This window comes from Telopea speciosissima, chromosome 8, assembly GCF_018873765.1.
Source record: "Telopea speciosissima isolate NSW1024214 ecotype Mountain lineage chromosome 8, Tspe_v1, whole genome shotgun sequence".
In the NCBI taxonomy this organism is placed as follows: Eukaryota; Viridiplantae; Streptophyta; class Magnoliopsida; order Proteales; family Proteaceae; genus Telopea; species Telopea speciosissima.
Genome location: NC_057923.1, coordinates 56218459 through 56239994, shown reverse-complemented (window position 1 = coordinate 56239994; position 21536 = coordinate 56218459). Strand labels below are relative to the sequence as shown.

Below are 21536 nucleotides of genomic sequence, written 5' to 3'. Positions count from 1 at the left end.
GATGGGGCAGGCAAGGAGCAATGTTTTCATTAAAAGGTGTAATTTTCTGGGCAATGGCGCCGATTAAGAATGAGCTGCCATCGCCCACTGCTGGACTTCATTGAAGGGAAGTCTCAAGCAGTGGGCAGGGATAAACAAAATCCCTATCACTCATTCCATTGATGACACATGATCAAACTATTTCAGAGCATTTTCACATCACTAAAAAGGGCCACTACACAGTGCTGGTCCCGCCTATGCGGGGTTGGGGTCCAGGGAGGGGTAAGTTTGGGGTCGGTCCTAACCTTTGGCATTTTTGCGCAAAGTGGCCGCCCGCAAGACTCGATCGAACCCAGGCATTTTCCCTGGCTGACTGAACCTTTTACCATTGCTCTAGCCTCTAAGCAATGGCCCCAGCATTTTCCCATCTCTGTTGCTATAGTTGTATATTCCTGCAAATTCTTGGCACTCATACAGTTCAACGCCCTCATTTTTATGTGTTCTCTCCCTCCCTCTCTTAAAATTCTATAGAATATACCTGATAGATTTGTTTTAATGCAACTTCCCAAATGGTCAAGTTGGTGAAGTCTTTCACATGAAAAAACTAGTTTCAAAACCCATCTTCACCCTAATACCCAACAAACTAGTGGCATTTCTATTTAGAAAAAAACAGAAAAGAAAATGAGAAAGAAAGAATGAAACAAGGGGGAGGGAGGGACATTATATGCATAATGGACAAATTTCACAGACCACAGAACAAAAATGCTGTTCTTGCAATGCAAGTGTGGTAAGGAGGCCCTGTTGGCAGGGATTTAAAAATCGGATTAGATCGGCCGATTGGGGCCAATATGGATCAGAATCGGCCGAGGCCAATCCTGATTCCAGCCGATCTGGATTGGACTGATCCCAACTCAATTGGTAGGGTTAGGGATCTACAGGCCAATTCTAGGGTTTTCCAGGCCAAACGGATCGAAATCGCCCGGGAATGATCTGGATCACGATTCCATGTTTTTAAACCCTGCCTTTTGGTAGTTCACTGTTTCCTAAGGCAGGATTTTAAGGGTCCCTTTACTTCCAGTCATACTACTAATTTTATCGTGGATTGCCTTGTTCCCCAGCACCACCACGCACTTTCCCTTTTTCCTGACTTGTGTGCTGTTTGGCTCTTCTTGAGCCTTGTAAGGGATGCATCTGCTCCACTTTACAATAAAGTTTGATTTCAATCAAATAAAAAGACAAATGCTTATGCTCTTTGTTAAGTCAGTTCCCGCATGCCACAATAATTTGGTGTAGTAAGAACTTAAATGTTGGGCATATATTAAAAATATACATACCGTAGAAAACAAGCATAGGATGTCGTGAAGGGAGGAGAACAACAGGCAACAGAAACAGCAGCTGAATCTAATAACTTATGTTTCCATCGTTCTAGGTCAGACCCTTGCCAAATATTAGATTCAGGTTCTACCTTCCTCTTCCTCTTGCTTATTTCCTTTCTTATTTTCTCCATGAGCATTGCTAAAACAGCAACATGATCGAAGTCCACAGGACCAGGCACAGGGCTGGGGTTTTCTAGCTTTGTAGCATATGTGAGAATACTGGACCATTGTTCAACAAAACATTCATTATCAAGTAAGGCAAGTAGGAGATCTAAACATGCACTCATAGAGCGATTATTTCTTCTTAAACACCAAGGGACAACATCTTCCTTGAAGACCTGCAAAAAATGCTTTGTTCTTGATTCATGGTCACCATCACCAGAAAGATGAATGCTGGAATCCCTTGTTTCACTAACAAAGAGCTGTGACCCTACTTCTTGCGGTCCAAAAATTGAAGCCATAATAGATAAAAGCCTGACAGCCTCCGGTGAGTCCTGTTGTCAGGAGGAATGAATATATGAATGTATATATCATTATGTAGATTGTAGAAGTTACTAAATTGATGCAATGTATAAAACAAAAAGAAGAGTTGCAATATCATGTGGCAGAAAAATAAGATCAAAATATCCAAATAAGTATCTTAAATTCTAACCTTGTAACGTGAAATTATCTTTCCTCAGAAATTGACCATGGCCAAAACCCATTTATACTGACGTCTTGGGCATGTGCCAACCCTATAGTTGGTGGCATAGTTTGAGAACTCACGAGATCTCGGTTTTCTGGGAGGTCGAGACGAGGTGGCATACGAGTTGAAAAAGTGCAACAACTCGAGCGAGATCTCACGAGACCTCGACCCAAACTCCTTTATATGAGTGTCAGATCTCAAGATCTCGGTGGGAAATCTTGGTATATAGGCCCCTATCTATGCACACCTTGGTATACAGACACTTATTTATGCTAGAAACCAAGACAGACACTTACTTATGCCTAATATCATTTAAGTAAATGTTTTCATTTACTTAAGATATTATTCATAAATAAGCAAATTCCCCCTATTTGAATCCAATAAAAATAGTTAAAAAATCAAATTTCAAAAGGAAAATAACTCAACCCCCCAGTTCAAGAATAAAAACTGGATTTTCGGTGGTAGGTGCAATTTTCAACTTTCTAATGCTGGGGTTTTTTTCAAATCTAAAAATTTCATAAATCTTAATATGGTAAAACATTGCTAAAAACCAAAAGTGCGGTAAAATATTCATTTGTTTTGATGTCCAAAAAAATATTTTCATTCAGAGCGATTTTGACAGCATTCGCGCACACCAAATTAAGTTTGACCAGTACATAACTCCTTAAATATAAATCAAATTTAAGCAATCTTGGACTTTTGGTTTTTAGCAAAGTTTTACCATATTAAGATTTATGGAATTTTTTTATTTGAGAAAAACCCCAACATTAGAACGAAAATTGCAACTACTACCGAAAATCCAGTTTTTATTCTTGAACTGGGGGGTTGACTTTTTTTCCTTTTGGAATTTTATTTTTTAACTATTTTTGTTGGATTCAAATAGGGGGATATTTGCTTATTTATGAATAATATCTCAAGTAAATGCTTCATTTACTTAAATGATATTAGGCATAAATAAGTGTTTGCCATGTGTCTGTCCTGGTTTCTGGCATAAGTGTTTGTCCTGGTTTCCTACTAAGTGAAACTCCTATTTGGACTTTGTTTTTGCAAAATCTGACAATGCCATTGTGTTTAAATGGCCTAAAATAGGCTAAGTACCAAGTTTCAGACCCAAACTAGGTCTAAAACCCACCAAAACCAGGTTTCAAGTTGAAAAAACAAAAAATACACCAACTCGACCGAGATCTCGAGATCTCGGTCGGGTTTTTCCCAGGGTCGAGTTCTGAGTATTAGTACCTTGCTTGGTTGGTGGAATTTGAGCTTAATAAACATTTCAATCGTAGCTACATTTTTTATTCCATTAAAATGACTTTTTATGTATATCAGCTTTCTAAAAATACCAGTTGTGCCATAGTACAGGTCAAACATGAAGCCTGCTCACTGGATGTGATGCAGTAGCCAAATGGATTACCGGTTGGCTTGACAAATGGTATAGTCTTTGGCAGCCTAAGCCCAAACAAGTTGGCCCAAAATACAGCACTAGTGGTCCATATTTTAAGGCCAATAGGGGCTGGTGAAACCAACATGGATAGAAGAGCCTGAAGAAATTGTCTTGGCGGTAATATTTGTAATTTTCAGAATTATTAATTTGAGTTCTATTAGTTGCTGATAGGTTCTGTTAGAAGAGTTTGAGTAATAGTATGTTAATCCAGACAAGGATTTAAGTATTGGTATTGGGTATCATATTGGAGGAGTGATTTTGAGAGACGTATCGTATCATATCATATTAGAGAGACGCAAGACACACTAAAGATACGCATGGAAATGCATTGATGCACTTATGATACATATAAAATGCAGTTTTGAAGCATAAACACCTTATGCTGCAATATGTAATATATATTATCTTGATGCAAGGATTTGAGTTTTTTTACTGAATCTAGTGGTGAAAAAAAAAGAAAAGGAAAAGACCTGCAATTTAACCACTTTTTATCCCAAAATAGTTTTGATCTGTGATTTTGAGCACTGTAACTCTGTAAGTCCCCTAAACTTGTTGAAATGGTAAAGATTAGGGTGGTTTTTTTATGTTAGATGATTTCCTCCAACTCAAATCGAAGAGAAAAACAAATTTTCCAGGCCTTCGGTTGCTCTCAGTTTTGTATCTCACTCACAGTTTCTGTTTTGCAGGTTTAAAGGAGGCATATCAAGAGTATCTTACCAGTATCGGACAGTATCAGCCCATATCAGACTGTATCGGTCCTGTATCAGCTGATACAAACTTTTTTTTTTTTGAAAAATATATATCGTATCACTACCCTCCAATACCAATACATATCGGCCGACAAGATACAATACCTACTAATACTTAAAACCATTATCCCAAGTACCAATACAAGCACAGATTTGGGATGAATCAAGAGTTGATAGATGCAGTGGAGGATTTGGTGGCACGTTGGAGCTGGACGCAGATATCCAATCGGCCAAAGTGCACCCCTTAGTGAGGTATGCTTGTAGTTTCTGAAGTATTACAATCAATTCAATTAGTTTCATTAACACATTGGTGTTGACTACTTGACTTATCAATGTTTGCAACGGAAATAGATAAAGACCTTTAGGGGTGCACTTTGGTTGTATTGCAGCGCAAACTGGTTGGGAAAAAACTGCTCTTGGTAGATCCATTAACTTAGTGTCTTTGTTCAATTCACTATTTCATATATGTATGTATCCAAGTTCTAGAAGGTCGTGCTTGGCACGTTGGTCAAGTGCTCACTTGTTGAACGCTTGGTCACGGGTTCAAGTCCTGGAAACAGCCTCTTTGGAAACAAGGGTAAGGCTGCATACATTTGACCCTCCCCAGACCTTGCTAAACGTGGGAGCTTTGTGCACTGGGTACGGCCTTTATATGTATCCAAGTTCTAGCACTTACCAAGAATATTCTAATGCAGGTGAATGGTGGGTGCTTAATGGGAGAGATACACCTAACCTGAAGAAGATAGCAATGATGTGCTCTCCCAGACATGTTCCGCCTTTGGATGCGAGAACAACTGGAGTACATTTTCACTTATTCACTTGAAGAGGTAGACCTGATTGGGTCATAAACGTCTTGAGTTGCTGGTGTATGTGCACTACAACATGAGATTGAAGATGTAACCCACACACACATGGGGATGGAGAACGAAAAAGACCTAATTGAACTCAGCAACATCTTCCAGTTGGAGTGAGATGAGGAGGATCCCTTTTACGAGTGGGTGAGGATCGCAGTAACCCGATGATGGATCTGGCCGGTGGTAGGCCCGACCCTGAGGTTGCTATTCAGATGGGAGACAACGTTAGCGAGTTCATGTCTTTTCGAGAGGGTTGAGTCCACACACAAAAACCCGACCTTTTGAATCCTAGCCTAACGGGGATGATGAGGCTGTTGACTAGTTGCATTCTAGTGGCCGCACTAGCACACCGTCGCCCTCGGCTGGTGGAGATGATGTTGATGGTGATGATGATGATGGTGGTGATGGTGAGCCTTCGAGAGGAGTATTACCAGGCAGAGGTGGAGCCGAAGACTATCCGATTCATAGGAGAGACTTAGTTTGATCAAAGGTTCTAAAACTCGGTCTCGACCAGGTCAAGTTTTACAAGATCTCGGCGAGACAGTGTATTTTTTTTTATGTTTCGGAATTATGATTCAGTGGGCATATGGCCATAGTTGGCTCCGAAACTTTAAGGTAAGCTTGTTTTAGGCTTAATAAACATATTTAAAGGTTCAAATTGAAGAAAAAAAAAACACCCAATTTGGTGTTTTGGATTTGCACCCTTGGTTGGAAGTAAAGGCCGAACCCTTAATGTAATATTGTCTATTCTACACATTGTCTGAATGATATGAGACATAATTAGCAAGTAAAACAAGTAAATTATGCACATAAAAGAATAATTATTTAAGAAATAGTTAAAGACTTAAAGTTTCTACTACAAACCACAAGATACAATGAAAAGTTCACAATGCATATTACATAGACACCCAACCTAAGTACAATGAATAATACATAAGTCATAGACACCTTACTATCCTAGTCTTCCACGTCTTAACTCCCAAGTCCCAACAATACAATACTATGACTCTATGAGTACTGAGGAGGTCGAGATTCTCGAAATATTCGAGATTTTCACCAAGATTCTTGAAATATTCGAAATCTCGGTCTTGTTTTTTGAGTTTTTACATTTTTTTGTTTCGTATAATAACTCGTCTCGAGAAGCTCGAGTTTCTCGAGTTTTTTGAGATCTCGCCGAGATCTAGGAGAGATTTTGAACTATGGTTTGATCATGCTACCTAGGATGCCGACCATGATGCACAGGCCCCCACACGTGCAAGTTATACCAGAGATCCGCGCCACAGGTTCAGATCAGATGAGGAGTAATGTAGTCCTAGTCTCCTAGACTGGTAGAAGACCAACTAGGAGCCAATAACCAGGATCTGCTATGAACTAGGAAAATCGGCTAGGTCAAAATAGGTGAAAATTGTGAAATTTGGGTTAGGGTTTAATGGGACCTAGGGTTTGATGGTAGGGTTAGGTCAAGTTGATGTAGGGGAGTCTATCAGTGAAGGTCCTGAGATGTTTTGATGGAGGGAAGTATGTAAACTTGAATGGGCAGCAGGTTAGGGTTAGGGTTTTGGGTTTTTGAAAAGAGGAAAAGATGGATTTTTAGGGTTTATGATGGTAAGATGAGGGAGAAACTTAGATCGAGTTTCCCAGTGGGTGAGGGGAGAATTCAAACTAAATATGGAAGGGTTTTGATGGCTGGTTAGGTCTAGGCAGAATTTAGGTCTTGGGAAAATTGAAAACAAAAAGGGGGAATTTAGGGTTTGGGCTGTGAGAGGATTAGAAGAAGAATTGCTGGGGATGGGGATGATTCAAACTCACTGTTGTTGCAGAATTTCTTTGGCAGCTGCTTGTTTGATTGAGAAACTTGGATAAAAATTGAATCTTTAACTAGAACTTGAAGGAGAGCTTCAAAAGAACCACCCGAGCTTCACACCGCAAGGTGACGATTGGATCAACATCAATCCCACCAACGAACCACCAGGGCTTCCCACCGCAAGGTGTCAATTGGATCAAACAACGATCCCACCAGCCTTGAGCAAACACATGACAAAAAACTTCAATGGAGAAGAGGAGCATCAAAAGCTTTTCATTAATATCAAAATTCGTGTTCAATACTTGCTCCCCCTTACAACCTTGTATAAAAGACTCAAAAATAGACTACTACACTAAAAAGGAAAGGCGTAACCCAATCCTTAACCTACTAGGTAACTTAAACTGACTAGGAAACTGAAATAACAAAGGAAATACACTTAAAACATGGCTGGACTTGTAGAGTCATAAATCATAAGCCAGCCAAACTTAAATAGTCACATGACCACTTAACCAAGTCACCTGATCACTTAAGTGATCACATGACCACTAATTCCTAAAAGTGGCCTATTACATAGAAAACCCATGGGATCAAAGGCCCAACATGTATATAACCCAACCCTAGACTTATTCCTAAGCAAACAAGCCCTATTTGGTGATGAATCTGCATCAAGGAGCATGACAGCGTTGACAAGGAGATAGATGTTTTTTTTCCATGTCTAACACACTTGAAGGCCTCAGCCTGGAGGGTAATGGGTTCGGGTAGTTGGGACAATGGCGTGCACCATCATTTCCCACAAACACATCCAGTATCAGGTATGATGGGTATGGTGAGTACATCTTCATTCCACACTACTCATAATGATCAGTCATAAGGTGTGGCATCATTCGTGGATAGCATCTTCTCCTTTCAAGGCCCCCAACAGACCTATCAGTCCAGTCCATCAAACAACTACGATGGAGGCACGTTCGCATCATCTTCCTAACCCGATGATCTATATCTAAGGTTGGGATACCTAGAGTAAGTGGATGATGAGACATATCAGGCTATTGTGATGGACCTTGAGCGTTTCTTCCTACACACCATGACATGGCCAACTTTAGTGATCAAGTCGGAAGAACGCTTTCGTCGGCAGCAGCAATCTTCCTCTTCTTTCGAGCCTGCCTGGAACTCTATATGGTATTGACATAGAATAGGAGACTAGGAGGAAGGGCACGGGACTTTTGCTTACTTGCACCTTTGATGTCAACTTGTGAAGTCAATGACTCTGTACTTGTACCTTTGATGTAATATTTTGAAAATTAATAATATTAAATAATTTTTGTCCATTTGTCACTTGCAATTGCATATTTTAAATGGTTTCATTATATTTTGTATTTAATAGTACTAAATCATGTGTAGCATAGGCTATCTTTGACAAATATACAGGCAAGGTACGGCGTACACTACCAACCTAGGATACGAAACCAAACTAACAATTTAAGTGTGTTTTTCAACAATCTAAAGGTTCCACTGTGTTTAAGGATGCTTCTACCAAGTTTCAGCCTAAAATATGGCTGTTTGACCACCAAAATGGGCAAACAAAACCAACCACTGACCACTACAGAATTTCAACCAGATTTCGGTTGAAACCCAAAATAATGTGTCGAAACCGACTTCTTGGCCCCAAGAGGCACCCTTGTGTGTCTATATCCAATAACATGACTGCACAAAGAGCAAATTAAATGCTCTCAATGACTCAACCTATGTAGAAAAAATACTAGGACTGGAAAGGTGCAAGTTGAGATTTCAGGTCTTGGGGATAGGACAGCAATTTCATATCGCACTCCCAACATCTGTCATATTGTGCAAATACAATAGGTGTATTGTACATTTATTGGCCCTTGCATGCCTAAGGATGTAGTTCAGTGCCAGTATGCTGCAAGTTGGAAGACATGGGTGTACAAAGGAACATGCATCAGTCTATGCCCACCGGTATTAGATACCATGGAATATGGAGTGAAGTGAGAAATCAATAATTAAATGAAGAAACTACCACATCTTACAAAAGCAGAAGAAAGCATGTGAGCATGTGATTAAGTAATTTCAGTATTGAACCAATCTAAGAGTAGTCAAGGCAGAAATTAGCTACAAAGCCACATACAACACAGCAACTTACCATAGATCTAATCAGTGGAAAAGATTTTGCCATCAATGGCCCAGCCAAATAATCCAATGGCCATTTTTCACCTTTCTGCACTGCCTCATTCCCCAGTAAGGAGAAAAAGTTCACAACCTGTTCAATATGTTCAGAGGATTTCTGTAAGTGCTCTTCTTGCCGAAGCATCTCCAGACAATCCTCTTGAAACTTCGCACAAAAGGTGCTGAGCAAATTGCCTTCCTTTGTAGAAAGATCTGACAGAATTCCAATAATGCATTTCCCTAATTCTTGCATATCACTCATGGGATACCTGCGTTCCTTAGTCCTTTCTCCTGAAGATTGAATGCTATCCTCAGATGAGCCACCATTGAACTTGCCATTGTCAGAGAAGACAGAACCCTGACTCTTTGGGTTGACTAACAAAAGGTAGTCATGCCACAAAAGCAGGAGAAGGATATTCTCCATAAGACTGACCCGGAACTGAGAAATAGCATCCACTCCATTACAATATCTGCACACAAATAAGCGGTTATGTCCTAAAATAAAGAAAAGAAAAAAATTCTGACATTGGAGATGTAGATAAACCTTAAATCTCTCTAATGCACAACAAAGAATACATAGCAGTTAAAAAAAACCAAAAACAAAAACATAGAACATCCATGATCATCAGCATTTCCACAACAGTCAAGGAATGTCCTAAAAACTATACGAAAATAAAAGTTAGGAGAACAAATACCTTGATGCATTATGTACACTCCAAAGAAAACATTCTTGAAATGCCTTGAAGAATGCCAATCGATCTAGAGATGAGGGATAGGATTGGTTCCTTCCAGCCCATAGATTCTGGAAGAAGTTTAGCAGAAACTGCTCTCCAATTATTGCCTTAGGAGGTATGGTATCTAAGAAGTGAATTAAATTTGGATAAGAAACTTGCTGTGACCCATAGCAGCCATTCCTCAAGAAAATCCAAAATCGATTTAATACAGTCTTTTGAATATTGGCATTAGTCCAACTGTCGGAAAATTTTTTAGAAAAAAGCAAAACTGTCTCCCACATAGGAGAATGGCACGCTGGATCCTTTTCTTGGAAAGCACCAAGTATTGTGACGGATAAAGTCTTAATAGTTTCTTGATTGAAAGCATGAGGAACATGTCTGATAAAACTCCCCAATATTGAATATGTAGCTGAACGAATGCCAGGGCTTTGAGATTTGAGAAAGTCCACAAAATATTTATGGGTGGAGAATATCTTTCCAGCAGAAGAAATAGCAGTTTCCCTAGCCTTTGACGCATTTTTTGGTTCAGCAGTAATGTTGTCAAAACCTGGTCTCCGTAATTGTGTTCCAAACAGGATATCAATAAGTGTGGCTAATGCCAATAATGACGAAGAGACCACCTATGATCGAAGAACCAGAAAGCAAAATTATGGTGTTAGAAAAGATGATTAACACCTTGGAAAGAATTTATATTACCAACAGATAAGAGATGGTATTTGTATTCAACATAATGAATCCAGGATTACACTACTACCAGAAAAAGGAAATATACTGAATTTATTGATGTTGCACCCAACTGAATTTCAAATCAGGAGATAGAAGAACAAGAAATAAACTAGCATACAAATGCATAAGGGATCATGTGTAAGCATAAAATATGGTTCAGTGTGTTAAATGGAATGTGTTGCTTTGACAATAATATAATCGGAGAAGCTGTGTTCATGACATCAATATTCCAAATTCCAAAATGAAATCTTTTGGCTGGCATTCCCTTCCACTTATATAAGTGACACTTTTCTAATACCCTCAGACCAGTCACAAAAAGATTCCTTCGAAGTTTCTCCATTTGTGTGGCGACCAATTTAGGAACCTCAAGTGGCGACTCAGAATGAAAGTCTTTCCAACATGCAACCCTTTTGCTCAATCTAACACCATGTTCCATATAGTGGATAAATGTTACATGAAGCACTTGCAATAGAGCAACAAAAAACCAGCACCCGCACATACAATGTCCTCCACTTAACCAACATCTATCAGAACACTTTTCCTTGTCTTCACCGTCAATCCAGAAATTGTCTCAACCAACCTCAATGATACCCAAGATAACAAACTTGGTTGAACACTTGGTCATGAGATGGGCCAAAGAACACAAGTTTATCAACATGTCGGAGGAGATATGCATCCATAGCTATTATCTTACTCAGAAGCCTTCAGTTGGTCCTAATTCTTCTCCTTCTAGATCATGATCTAGCTAGCTAAACCTCGGCTGTTAAAAGTAATGGATTGGAGGAGTGGGGCCACCTTGCTCAAATCCTATTGGACTTTGAAAAGAAACTTGGCCACACAGCCACTTTTTAAGCATCTACTACATTCTCTTGCATAGAAATCTGGAATGTTGAATTTAATACACTGCCGGAAACTAACTTCCCAAGACCATTCATCAGATCTTCCCTCATGATATTCAAATATACGTTGTAAAATTCCATCATGAATTATATGCTTTATGAAAAATGCCATCATGAATAATCTGCTCCAATTCATTTTAAGTTAATTCTGCTATCAGTACCCTGCATTTTCTTGTGGCTACTCTTCAAATGGATTAACCAAGATCATTTCCTTCCTCGGTAAACATCATGTGCTTGAGAGCAGAGTTCAAAATCTCGCGAAATCTCGATCGAGATTTCGGAAATTTCGGATATTTCGAGCTGCTCGAAACGAAATGCTACTTCGAATCGAAAAAATACAATATCTCGAACGAAATTCTCGAAATTTCGTGATATCTCGAGATTTTGGAAAAATCTCGCGAGATTTCGAATTTTTCGTCAAACCCCTTTATATAAAAGACCACATTTTGTCAGTCTCAGTCGAAACGAGACTTCAAAACAGCTCGGGTTTTTTGGTTTTTGCTTGGTTTTTGCTCATTTCTTCTCCATTCTTCCACTTCCCATTTGAATCCTTGCCGCATCTACGCCGGAACCACTTGGAGAACACAAGATTCAAACTTCTTAGCACATCTGTGAAGCCTTTCCACTATTCCAGGTAAAACCATATTCTCAAAATTGGTTTTTTTTTACGGAAATGCATGATCAATATGTTTGTTTGTGATGAAATAAATATATGTTAGACACCGGAAGCCGATCTACAACTTCACGGTGTCGAAAACACCATTTTGGGTGACTATTTTTGCAATTTGAACATTTAAATGTGTTTATATAGCCTAAAATAGGGTTTCCATGAAGTTTCAGGCCTTAACTTGGCCTAAAACCCACCGAAATGACCTACCGAAACATACCAGAAAAATACAATATTTCGACCGAACTATTCGAAATTTTGAATATTTCGAACAATGCTTGAGAGTGCAAGCAAAATGCAACTGAAAAAGCAACACAACCAAAATAAAAGTGCAAACACAAACAAATCCACAACAGTGCAAGAATTTAACAAGGTTCGAGAATCCTGCCTACATCCACAAATGAAAGGAGATGATGTTCGACCATGCATCAAGAGAAATTGCAATGTGCTACTCTAGAACATAGTTCGAGAACTTGCGAGATCTCGCCGAGTTTCTCGATTTTTGAAAAAACCGAGACGATATTGCCTGCAAGTCTCAAAAGTGCAATATCTCGCCAAGATCTCAGCGAGATCTCGGATCTCGGTTCGGGTCTTGGTTTCAAAACAAATTTTTAACCCACCTACCACTTAAATACCTCACCTAACTCGACAGAACTCGACATATCTTGGCGAGATCTTGGGTCCAGATCTCGGGTTGACCCATGGAAATGATCCATCTACTATGTATTTACCTAACTCAACGAAGAAAAAAAATGCACCAACTCGGCGAGATCTCGACTCGACTCGGTTTTTCCAAGAGCCGAGTTGGTACCGAGACCCGAGTTTTAGTACCTTGCTCTAGAACTGACTAATGGTGTCCATGGATAGCCCTTTAAAGTGTACCTTTCATGTAATGAGGAATCACAGCAATAACTTTAAGCATAGTTGTCAAGGTCATTGAATTAAATGAAATCAAATGAAATGTAAATAAGAGAAATTTGAGCAGAAAGTCTTTTCTTGTTTAAGCGCACATCGAAAAGAGATAAGATCCAAATTCTTATTCCAATTAAAAGCGGGCATCCACTGCTTCAATTTGAATTATCCGGAGGATACCTTATATATATCAAAGATGTACAATCAAACCTATTTCTCGATTCAATAGCAGCACAAAGAAGTGAATATGGTACCCAAATAACGAGAGATATGTAAAAAGCAAGTCCGATTACGCCTATTCCTAATCCTAAATGGAATGTGTTAAATTTTAAGAGAATGCCATAGGGGCATATTTGGTTTTTTCCCCTCCACCGACTCTAACTAGTAGAGTCGGTTAGAGTGGGGGCACATATGTAATTTTTCCTATTGAGACTTTATTATAAATAAAGAGCTTGGCTGGTCACATTGATCATTCAAGCATTGCAGCCCTAATCTATTCTGCTAACATGGTATCAAAGCCAAAACATCTGATCTAGGTTACAGAACAGCCTCCCCCCCTTCCATCGCCTCCCTCTCTCTTCTCTTCTTCTCTCAATCTCCTTCCCTCTCTTTATTTCCTTGGTTCTAACCTTTCTCAAAGGGCAGCACTAATGAGTTGATCAATTGATCTAGTTGCAGCCCTCCACTTTACCTCAATCAATCAATGAGTTAAAAGTTATTTTGGATCAATAGCTGCTCCCCCCTTTCTGCAATTTTGGAATCTTCATCTCTCTTGAAGATAGAGTTCTTCTCAGTATTGAAGATCAAGTCTTCCCTTGTTGGAGATCCATATCAGCAATCTTGGACAGCATCTACCAATTTTTTCATCAGCAACAGAAGATCTATCCCCTCTATCGATCTCAACTTTTCAGGGTTTTTCTCCAAAACCCTGACTTTATCGATTTTGGGGATGCCCTTTACAGAAGCTGCTGATTTTTTGAGGGAAGCCTGGTATACCCTAAAGGAGCACTCGATCCCTTTTTTAGCCCTTTCTGTCAACTATAATTGAAGTTATTGATTTTTCCCATCTCAGAGTATTTTTCCCAAAAATCGATCTGATTTTTTTGGGGAGGTAGCCTTGCCTTCATCGATCTGCACCTCTTGCTGGTTCTATTGTTTTTATTGCGTCATGATGTCTAACTTTACCACTGCCACCTCTGGATCTGAAGGACAGACTCGCAATGAATACCTTCCCTTTGCTTCTTCAATCAAACTTTATGGTGCCAACTACCTGATGACTGATGTGGTCTAGGTCTACATACTTGACTATTACTGGTCGAGGTCTTATGGGACACATCACTGGGAATACTGCAAAACCATTTGAAGAAGGGCCTGCTCAGGATCGATAGATTTCCAATGATTCTCTGGTAATGTCCTTTCTATTTAATTCCATGCAACCAGATCTTGCTAGTGGATATTTGTTGTTGGATACTGCTACTCAGATATGGACAGCTGCAAAAGAAACCTACGGACAAGTGGGGAATGATGCTCAGGTGTATGAACTCTGTAAGAAATCATGCCACCACACACAAAGAATTGTCCATCTCTCAATACTATGCTGCCCTCCGTAGCCTGTGGCAACAATTGGATTATTATATTGACTACTAGCCTACTAGAGCAACCGACATTGCCGCTTATCGCAAGTATGTGGACAAGATCAGAGTATGATTTCTTGGCTGGTCTGAATGTTACAATCAGATTCGTGTTTAAGTCCTTAGAAGATCACCTTTTCCCACCCTGGAGCAGTCCTATGCCTTGGTGCATACTGAGGAGAGCCGTCGAGCTGCCATGCTCTAAGAACCCACTACTGATCGATCTGCATTACAGGTTGCTTCCAGCCCTACTTCCAATACTGATGGATCTTCTCGCACTGATGCTTCATCCAAGGGGCCAATTAAATGTGAACATGCAACAAACCATATCACACCAAACCTACCTGCTGGAAGCTCCATGGAAAACCTACTGATTTTGAGGCCAAACATGCTGCCCGTGGTAAGTCCAAGACAAAGGCTAATCACACTGAGACAGTCACCATAGCACCCACTACCGAAATTGGTCTCTCCCAGGAAGAACTCCAAGCTTTCCGTCGAATGTTGAAGGGCTCATCTGCTGCCACTGCATCATCCACTACCGCTGCAACAGCTCCTAATCCTTCAGGTTCCCATTTTGCTCACTCAGGTATCCCTTTCGGGGGTCACTGTGCATCGGTTGTCTCCAACCCTTGGATCATCGACTCCGGTGCCATTGACCATATGACAGATGCTTCAAGTCTTTTTCATAAATATTCTCCTTCAGGAAAAGATAAAGTTCGAGTAACAGATGGATCTCTTTCTTCTGTATCCAGAAAGGGTTCCATATGCTGCTCTCCATCTCTTACCTTATCCTCTGTATTGTACATTCCTAATTTTACTACTAATCTTCTTTCCATTAGTAGCTTAACTAGAGATTAGAATTGCAAAGTAACCTTCTTTCCATCCAATTGCATTTTTCAGGATCTGGTGACAAGGAAGACGATTGGATGTGGTAACGTGCATGGTGGTCTTTACTTGGTTGAAGATGGTTCTCCTACTACTACTACTACTGTTGCATTACCTTCTCAGTTACATCAGCTCCATTCGGCCTCTTTAGAACTCCATCACTGGCTTTGCCGACTTGGTCATCCACCTTTGGGAACTTTGTCCTGTGTTTTTCCTAAGTTAGTCCAGCATTGTAATAAAGACGAGTTTTTTTGTGAGGCCTGTCTTTTGGCCAAACAGACTCGGTCTACTTATTTACCAGTTAATAAAAGAAGTGTTTCTGTTTTCCATTTGGTGCATATTGATGTGTGGGGTCCTTCTCGCAGAGCTTCAATTTCCGGTCATAAGTGGTTAGTAACCTTTATTGACTGCCACTCTCGCACTACATGGGTCTACATGATGCAGCATAAGAGTGAAGTGTTCTGATGCTTTCCGTTGTTTCACAAAATGGTTCAAACCCAGCATCAAGCTACCGTTAAAATTCTTTGGAGTGATAACGACAAAGAATACACAAAGGGCCAGTTCCAGAAGTATCTTGTTGACCATGGGATAGTTCACCAAACAAGATGTGTAGATACCCCTGCTCAAAATGGGGTGGCCGAACGGAAGAGTTGCCATTTATTGGAAGTTGCTCGTGCACTCAAGTTTGCTCGTCATGTTCCTTCTCAGTATTGGAGTGATGTTATCCTTACCGTTGCCTACCTCATAAATCGTATGCCCACTCGCCTTTTGGATGCTTGTGCACCTATTGAAGTGTTGCAGGGATCCTCCTCATTTATTATTCCTCCCAAAATCTTTGGTTGTGTTTACTATGTCAGGGACACACGTTTCCCTGGTAAATTGGAGCCTTGTGGTTTGCGCTGCATCTTCTTGGGCTATTCTCCTACCCAGAAAGGATACAAGTGCTATATTATCCACCTATTCGCCATACCATAGTGAGTATGGATGTTATATTTCATGAGACTGTCTCCTACTATTCCTCTCCACCTCTACGAGGGGAGTACAATAGTAAAGATGTGCATGATGTGCTAGTTCTTGGAGACTATTCCTATTCGGTCACTTGATAGTGTTGCTGTCCCTATTCCTGATAAAGCTGCTTCTCAGGGGGAGGATGGTGAAGATACTGTTGTTTCAATTCATGGGGGGCTTACTCCACGTGTTCAAAAGAAAATTGACGATCCCAATCGTCAGATCTATCAGAGGAGTCACGCCAGAAACAAGCAAGTTGAGACCACCACCACTACAATACTTGCACTTGTTCAATTGGAGTCCCTTGAACCAGAACCGAATTCTCCTGATAATATTTCTTCTCCTGAGTCTTCTCCTCAGTTACCTATTGCTCTTTGTAAATGTTCCAGGATTTGCACCCAACATCCTAGTTCCTATCGTACCTTTGTTTCCTCTCTTTCCTCTGTTCGCATTCCACAACATTGGCAAGAGGCTATTGCAGATGCAAAGTGAAAAGCAGCTATGGTAGAAGAAATGAAGGCTTTGAAAAATAATAATACATGGGATCTTGTGGCTCTTCCTCCAGGGAAGAAATCAGTTGGATGTAAGTGGGTTTTTATGGTCAAACAGAAGGTTAATGGTAGTGTGGACAGATACAAGGCAAGACTGGTTGCTAAAGGGTTCACACAGCCATGGAATTGATTACCAGGAGACTTTTGCCCCAGTGGCAAAGCTTAATATTGTGCGGGTCTTGTTATCATGTGCTGTAAATTTGGGGTGGGATCTTCGGCAACTTGATGTGAAGAATGCCTTTCTTTATGGAGAACTTGATGAGGAGGTGTACATGGAAGTTCCTCCTGGTTTTTCATCTGATACAACCAGTGGCAAAGTCTGCAAGCTGAAGCGTGTGTTATATGGGCTGAAACAGTCCCCTCGAGCTAGGTTTGGCCGATTTCACAAGGCTATGACCTCTGTAGGATTCAGACAGAACAATGTTGATCACACCTTGTTCATCAAATGATCTGGTGACAAGGTTACCATTCTCATCATATATGTTGACGACATCGTGGTCACTGGGAATGACAATGGTGAGATTATTCATCTCAAGGATTTTCTGGGACGAGAGTTTAAAATAAAGGATCTGGGAAAGCTAAGGTATTTTCTTGGGATTGAAGTTGCCCGGTAGTCAAAAGGGCATAATTTCTTTCCCAGAGGAAATACATCCTAGATCTCCTATCCGAAATGAGATCATTTGGCTGTCACCCTAGTGACACACCTTTGGAGGTTAATACCGGCTTAAGGAATGTGATGGTGAACCAGTTGACAAGGGCCGTTATCAATGGTTAGTAGGAAAGTTGATTTATCTCTCTCATACGCAACCTGACATTGCCTTGCTGTGAGCTTGGTAAGCCAATTTATGTATGATCACTATTCCACTCATATGGATGTTGTCCTTCGTATTCTCCGCTACTTGAAGTCAGCACCAGGAAAGGGAATACTTATCTCATGATAATTTTGGGTTGAAGCTTTCAACGATGCTGATTGGGCGGGTTCTCCAAACCGAAAGTCTATTACAGGGTATTGCACTTTTATTGGTGGCAATCTAGTTACATGGCGTAGCAAGAAGAAAAATGTTGTGGCTAGATCAAGTGCTAAGGTAGAATTTCGTGCAATGGCCCAAGGAATTTGTGAGTTGTTATGGCTTCGAAGTTTACTCCAAGACCTTGGTGTTCCTACTCCTCTTCCAATGATGTTATACTTAATAATAAAGCTGCGATCAGCATTGCCCATAATCCAGTGCAGCATGACCGCACCAAGCACGTGGAGATTGACCGACCCTTCATCAAGGAGAAGCTTAAAAGTGGATTGGTTTGCGTACCCTTTGTGAAGTTTGATGATCAATTGGCTGATGTGTTCACTAAGGGATTAGGAGGGAAAATTTTCATCCTTTTTTGTTCAAGTTAGGCATGTGTGATATCTATGCTCCAACTTGAGGGGGAGTGTTAAATTGTAAGAGTATGCCGTGGGGGCATATTTGGTTTTTTTCCCCTCCACCGACTCTAACTAGTAGAGTCGGTTAGAGTGGGAGCACATATGTAATTTTTCCTATTGAGATTTTATTATAAAGAAAGAGCTTGGCTGATCACATTGATCATTCAAGCATTACAACCCTAATCTGTTCTGCTAACATAATGTAACAAGGTAGGGATCCATATGTAAACATAGTGTTTGCCATTTCCATAAAGGATATAATTGACAACTCGAAGTTGCACATTATCCCTTTCCTGCAACAGATCTTGTGAGAAAAGCGTTGCTAAATTTATTCTCTTTGCTCTTTCATATGTAACCATAGTTCAAAATCTCGCAAAATCTCGATCGAGATTTTGGAAATTTCAGATATTTCGACCTCCTTGAAACGAAATGCCACCTCGAATAAAAAAAAATACCAAAATTCGATCAAAATTCTCAAAATTTCGAGATATCTCGAGATTTTTTCAAAATTTCGCGAGATTTCGAGTTTCTCGAGAAATTGCTTTATATAAATGAACATGTTTTGTCAGTCTCGGTCGAAATTTCGACCGAGACTGAGAAACAACTCTGGTTTTACACTTTTGCTTGGTTTTTTTAAGGTGATTGACATATTGTGATTTGGAATGTTTGATATCATCTTCTGAAATCTTAACTCTTAAGTTGTTATTTGTTAACTTGTTATTGACTTGATGTCTTATGTACTTAATATTATGATTTATGACTTAACTTATGAGTCATTATGTTTCCAACTTAGTTCCAAGTCAATTTACTTGTTTAATGTACAATGTGAATGTGTAAATGTGTAATTAACTAAGTTATACATTAGGGTTCGACCGTACGTTGCCAATCAATGGTGCACATCCAAAACACCATTTTGGGTGACTATTTTTGCAATTTGAACATTTAAATGTGTTTATATAGCCTAAATTAGGGTTTCCATGAAGTTTCAGGCCTTAACTTGGCCTAAAACCCACCGAAATGACCTATCGAAACATACCAGAAAAATACAATATTTCGACCGAAATATCCGAAATTTCGAATATTTCGGTCAGCCCGAAATACCGAAACGAAACGAGTTCTCGAACTATGTATGTAACTACGGGTCAAACCAAAACAAAATATTTTTTCTTGGCAGGTGTAATCCGTTGGACAGAGATCCAATTTTTCATACGTAATATATATAATATAGCAATGGTAATTTTATATAACTATTCTTATATGCGACAATAGTTGTCAAGGCATCATTGTAACGCACCAGCCCCACACCAAGCCACAATATTGTCTGCTTTGGGGTGAACCCCTCACGGTTTTAAAACGCGTCGTGACATGTTGGGGAGGCCTGGGGTTATCTACTTGGTATGATGCATTTAAAAGTTATGAGGCCCTTGGGGCAAGGTTCCAAATCTGAGTTAAGACCCAGGTTTCGACCAGCCAGAAATCGAGATTAACTTGGTTTCGACCGTATCTCGGTTGAAACTTGGTACTTTCTCCAAGCTAACTCGAACCTTGGTTTCAAGGCCCAAAAGTTTTTTTTTTTTTTGTGCCCTGATTCTTGTTGTGCAGCCTATTTTTGACTTACTGAACCCAATCCATGCATTAGTTTCACATAGAGAGCACTCAAAACAATACTTGTGGATTTGACCAAAGTTTGATAGTGTATATTGTTCTTGGACATGGTATCAAGTAAGGTTTGACCGGAACATAACTCCTTCAATATAAATCAGATATAAGCAATCATGGACAAATCTTTCAAACAAATCCAAGATTGCTTAAACCTGATTTATATCGAAGTTGTTATGTTCTACTAAAACTTAATTTGGTGTGTGCGAATGCTGTTTAAAATTGCTCTGAATGGAAATAAATTTTGACATCAAAATAAATGAATATTTTACCGCTCTTTTGGTTTTTAGCAATTTTTTATCATATTAAGATTTATGGAATTTTTAAATTTGACAAAAAACCCAGACATTTAAAAGTTGAAAATTGCACCTACCGCCGAAAATCCAGTTTTTGTTCTTAAACTGGAGGTTGATTTTTTATCCTTTTAGAATTTGATTTTATTAACTATTTTTATTGGATTCAAATAGGGGAGTATTTGCTTATTTATGAACAATGTCTTAAGTAAATCATAAATAAGTGTTTGTCCTGGTTTTTGGCATAAATAAGTATTTATACTTGTTTTGAGCCAGGTTTCCTCAAGTTTTGATGGGCATAAGTGGATTTATACAGGTGTTCAGGTCAAAACTTGCGAAATTACCGAAATATGGTCAAAACAAGGTCGAAACTAGTCAAAACATTACATTTTTTAAACTCTCCCTTCAACTCATCTCGATCAGCTGCAAAACCGAGATTCAGTTCCATGCCTTAGGGTCAAAGCGGACAATATCATGCTAGGGGAGGGGTTGGGTCGTTACAATGGTATCAGAGTAGACCCCAACACCGTGTGGGGCCACAGCGGGGATGTTGTGCCGTAAGGGGGGAGAATGTCATGCCCAAGAAACGACTCAAATCAGTTGAACCCCAAAGGTTGGGCAAGAAACGAGAGAGGCGTTAAGGGGGGCAGGCTCTTTAGTCCCACAGTCGAAGACTAGGCTAGTTGATAACCCTAAGTACTCCTCCAAGGTCACGACGAGTTTTAAAACCGTGAGGGGTTCACCCCAAAGTAGACAAGATCGTGGCTTGGTATGGGGTTGGGGCGTTACAATGACACTAACCAGATCGAGCTCGCCGATGTTTTTCAGATTGAATCAAAAGATGAGGATCCCTTAGTAGAGTGGGCAAGGGATAGAGGTGAGTCGGTGATGGATTAGGCTGTGGGTAGGCCTGAACCCTATATAGCCAGTGAGAAGGGTGTTGATGTTGAAGAGTACATGGCTACAGATGGTCGGATACACTCACAGACACCCCGACCGTTCGATCCCACACCTAGCAAGGATGATGATGATGATGATGACCCTAACTGGTCCACTTCATTAGGTGGTCAGACTCGCATACCGTA

The 21536-nt window shown here is 40.0% G+C and overlaps 1 protein-coding gene across 3 annotated transcripts in view; it reads right to left on the bottom strand.

Annotated features, from left to right (window-relative positions):
- LOC122671908 (E3 ubiquitin-protein ligase listerin) overlaps positions 1-21536 on the bottom strand; it is a 107193-nt gene that overhangs the window by 55752 nt on the left and 29905 nt on the right. For 2 of the 3 annotated variants that reach the window (XM_043869388.1, XM_043869391.1), the window contains 3 exons: positions 9762-10420; positions 9044-9536; positions 1314-1852 (listed from right to left, as the gene is read on the bottom strand). In XM_043869388.1, coding sequence (XP_043725323.1) covers positions 1314-1852; positions 9044-9536; positions 9762-10420 — 1691 coding nt within the window. The remainder of the gene's footprint in view (positions 1-1313; positions 1853-9043; positions 9537-9761; positions 10421-21536) is intronic. The other variant, XM_043869390.1, reaches the window with a different exon arrangement.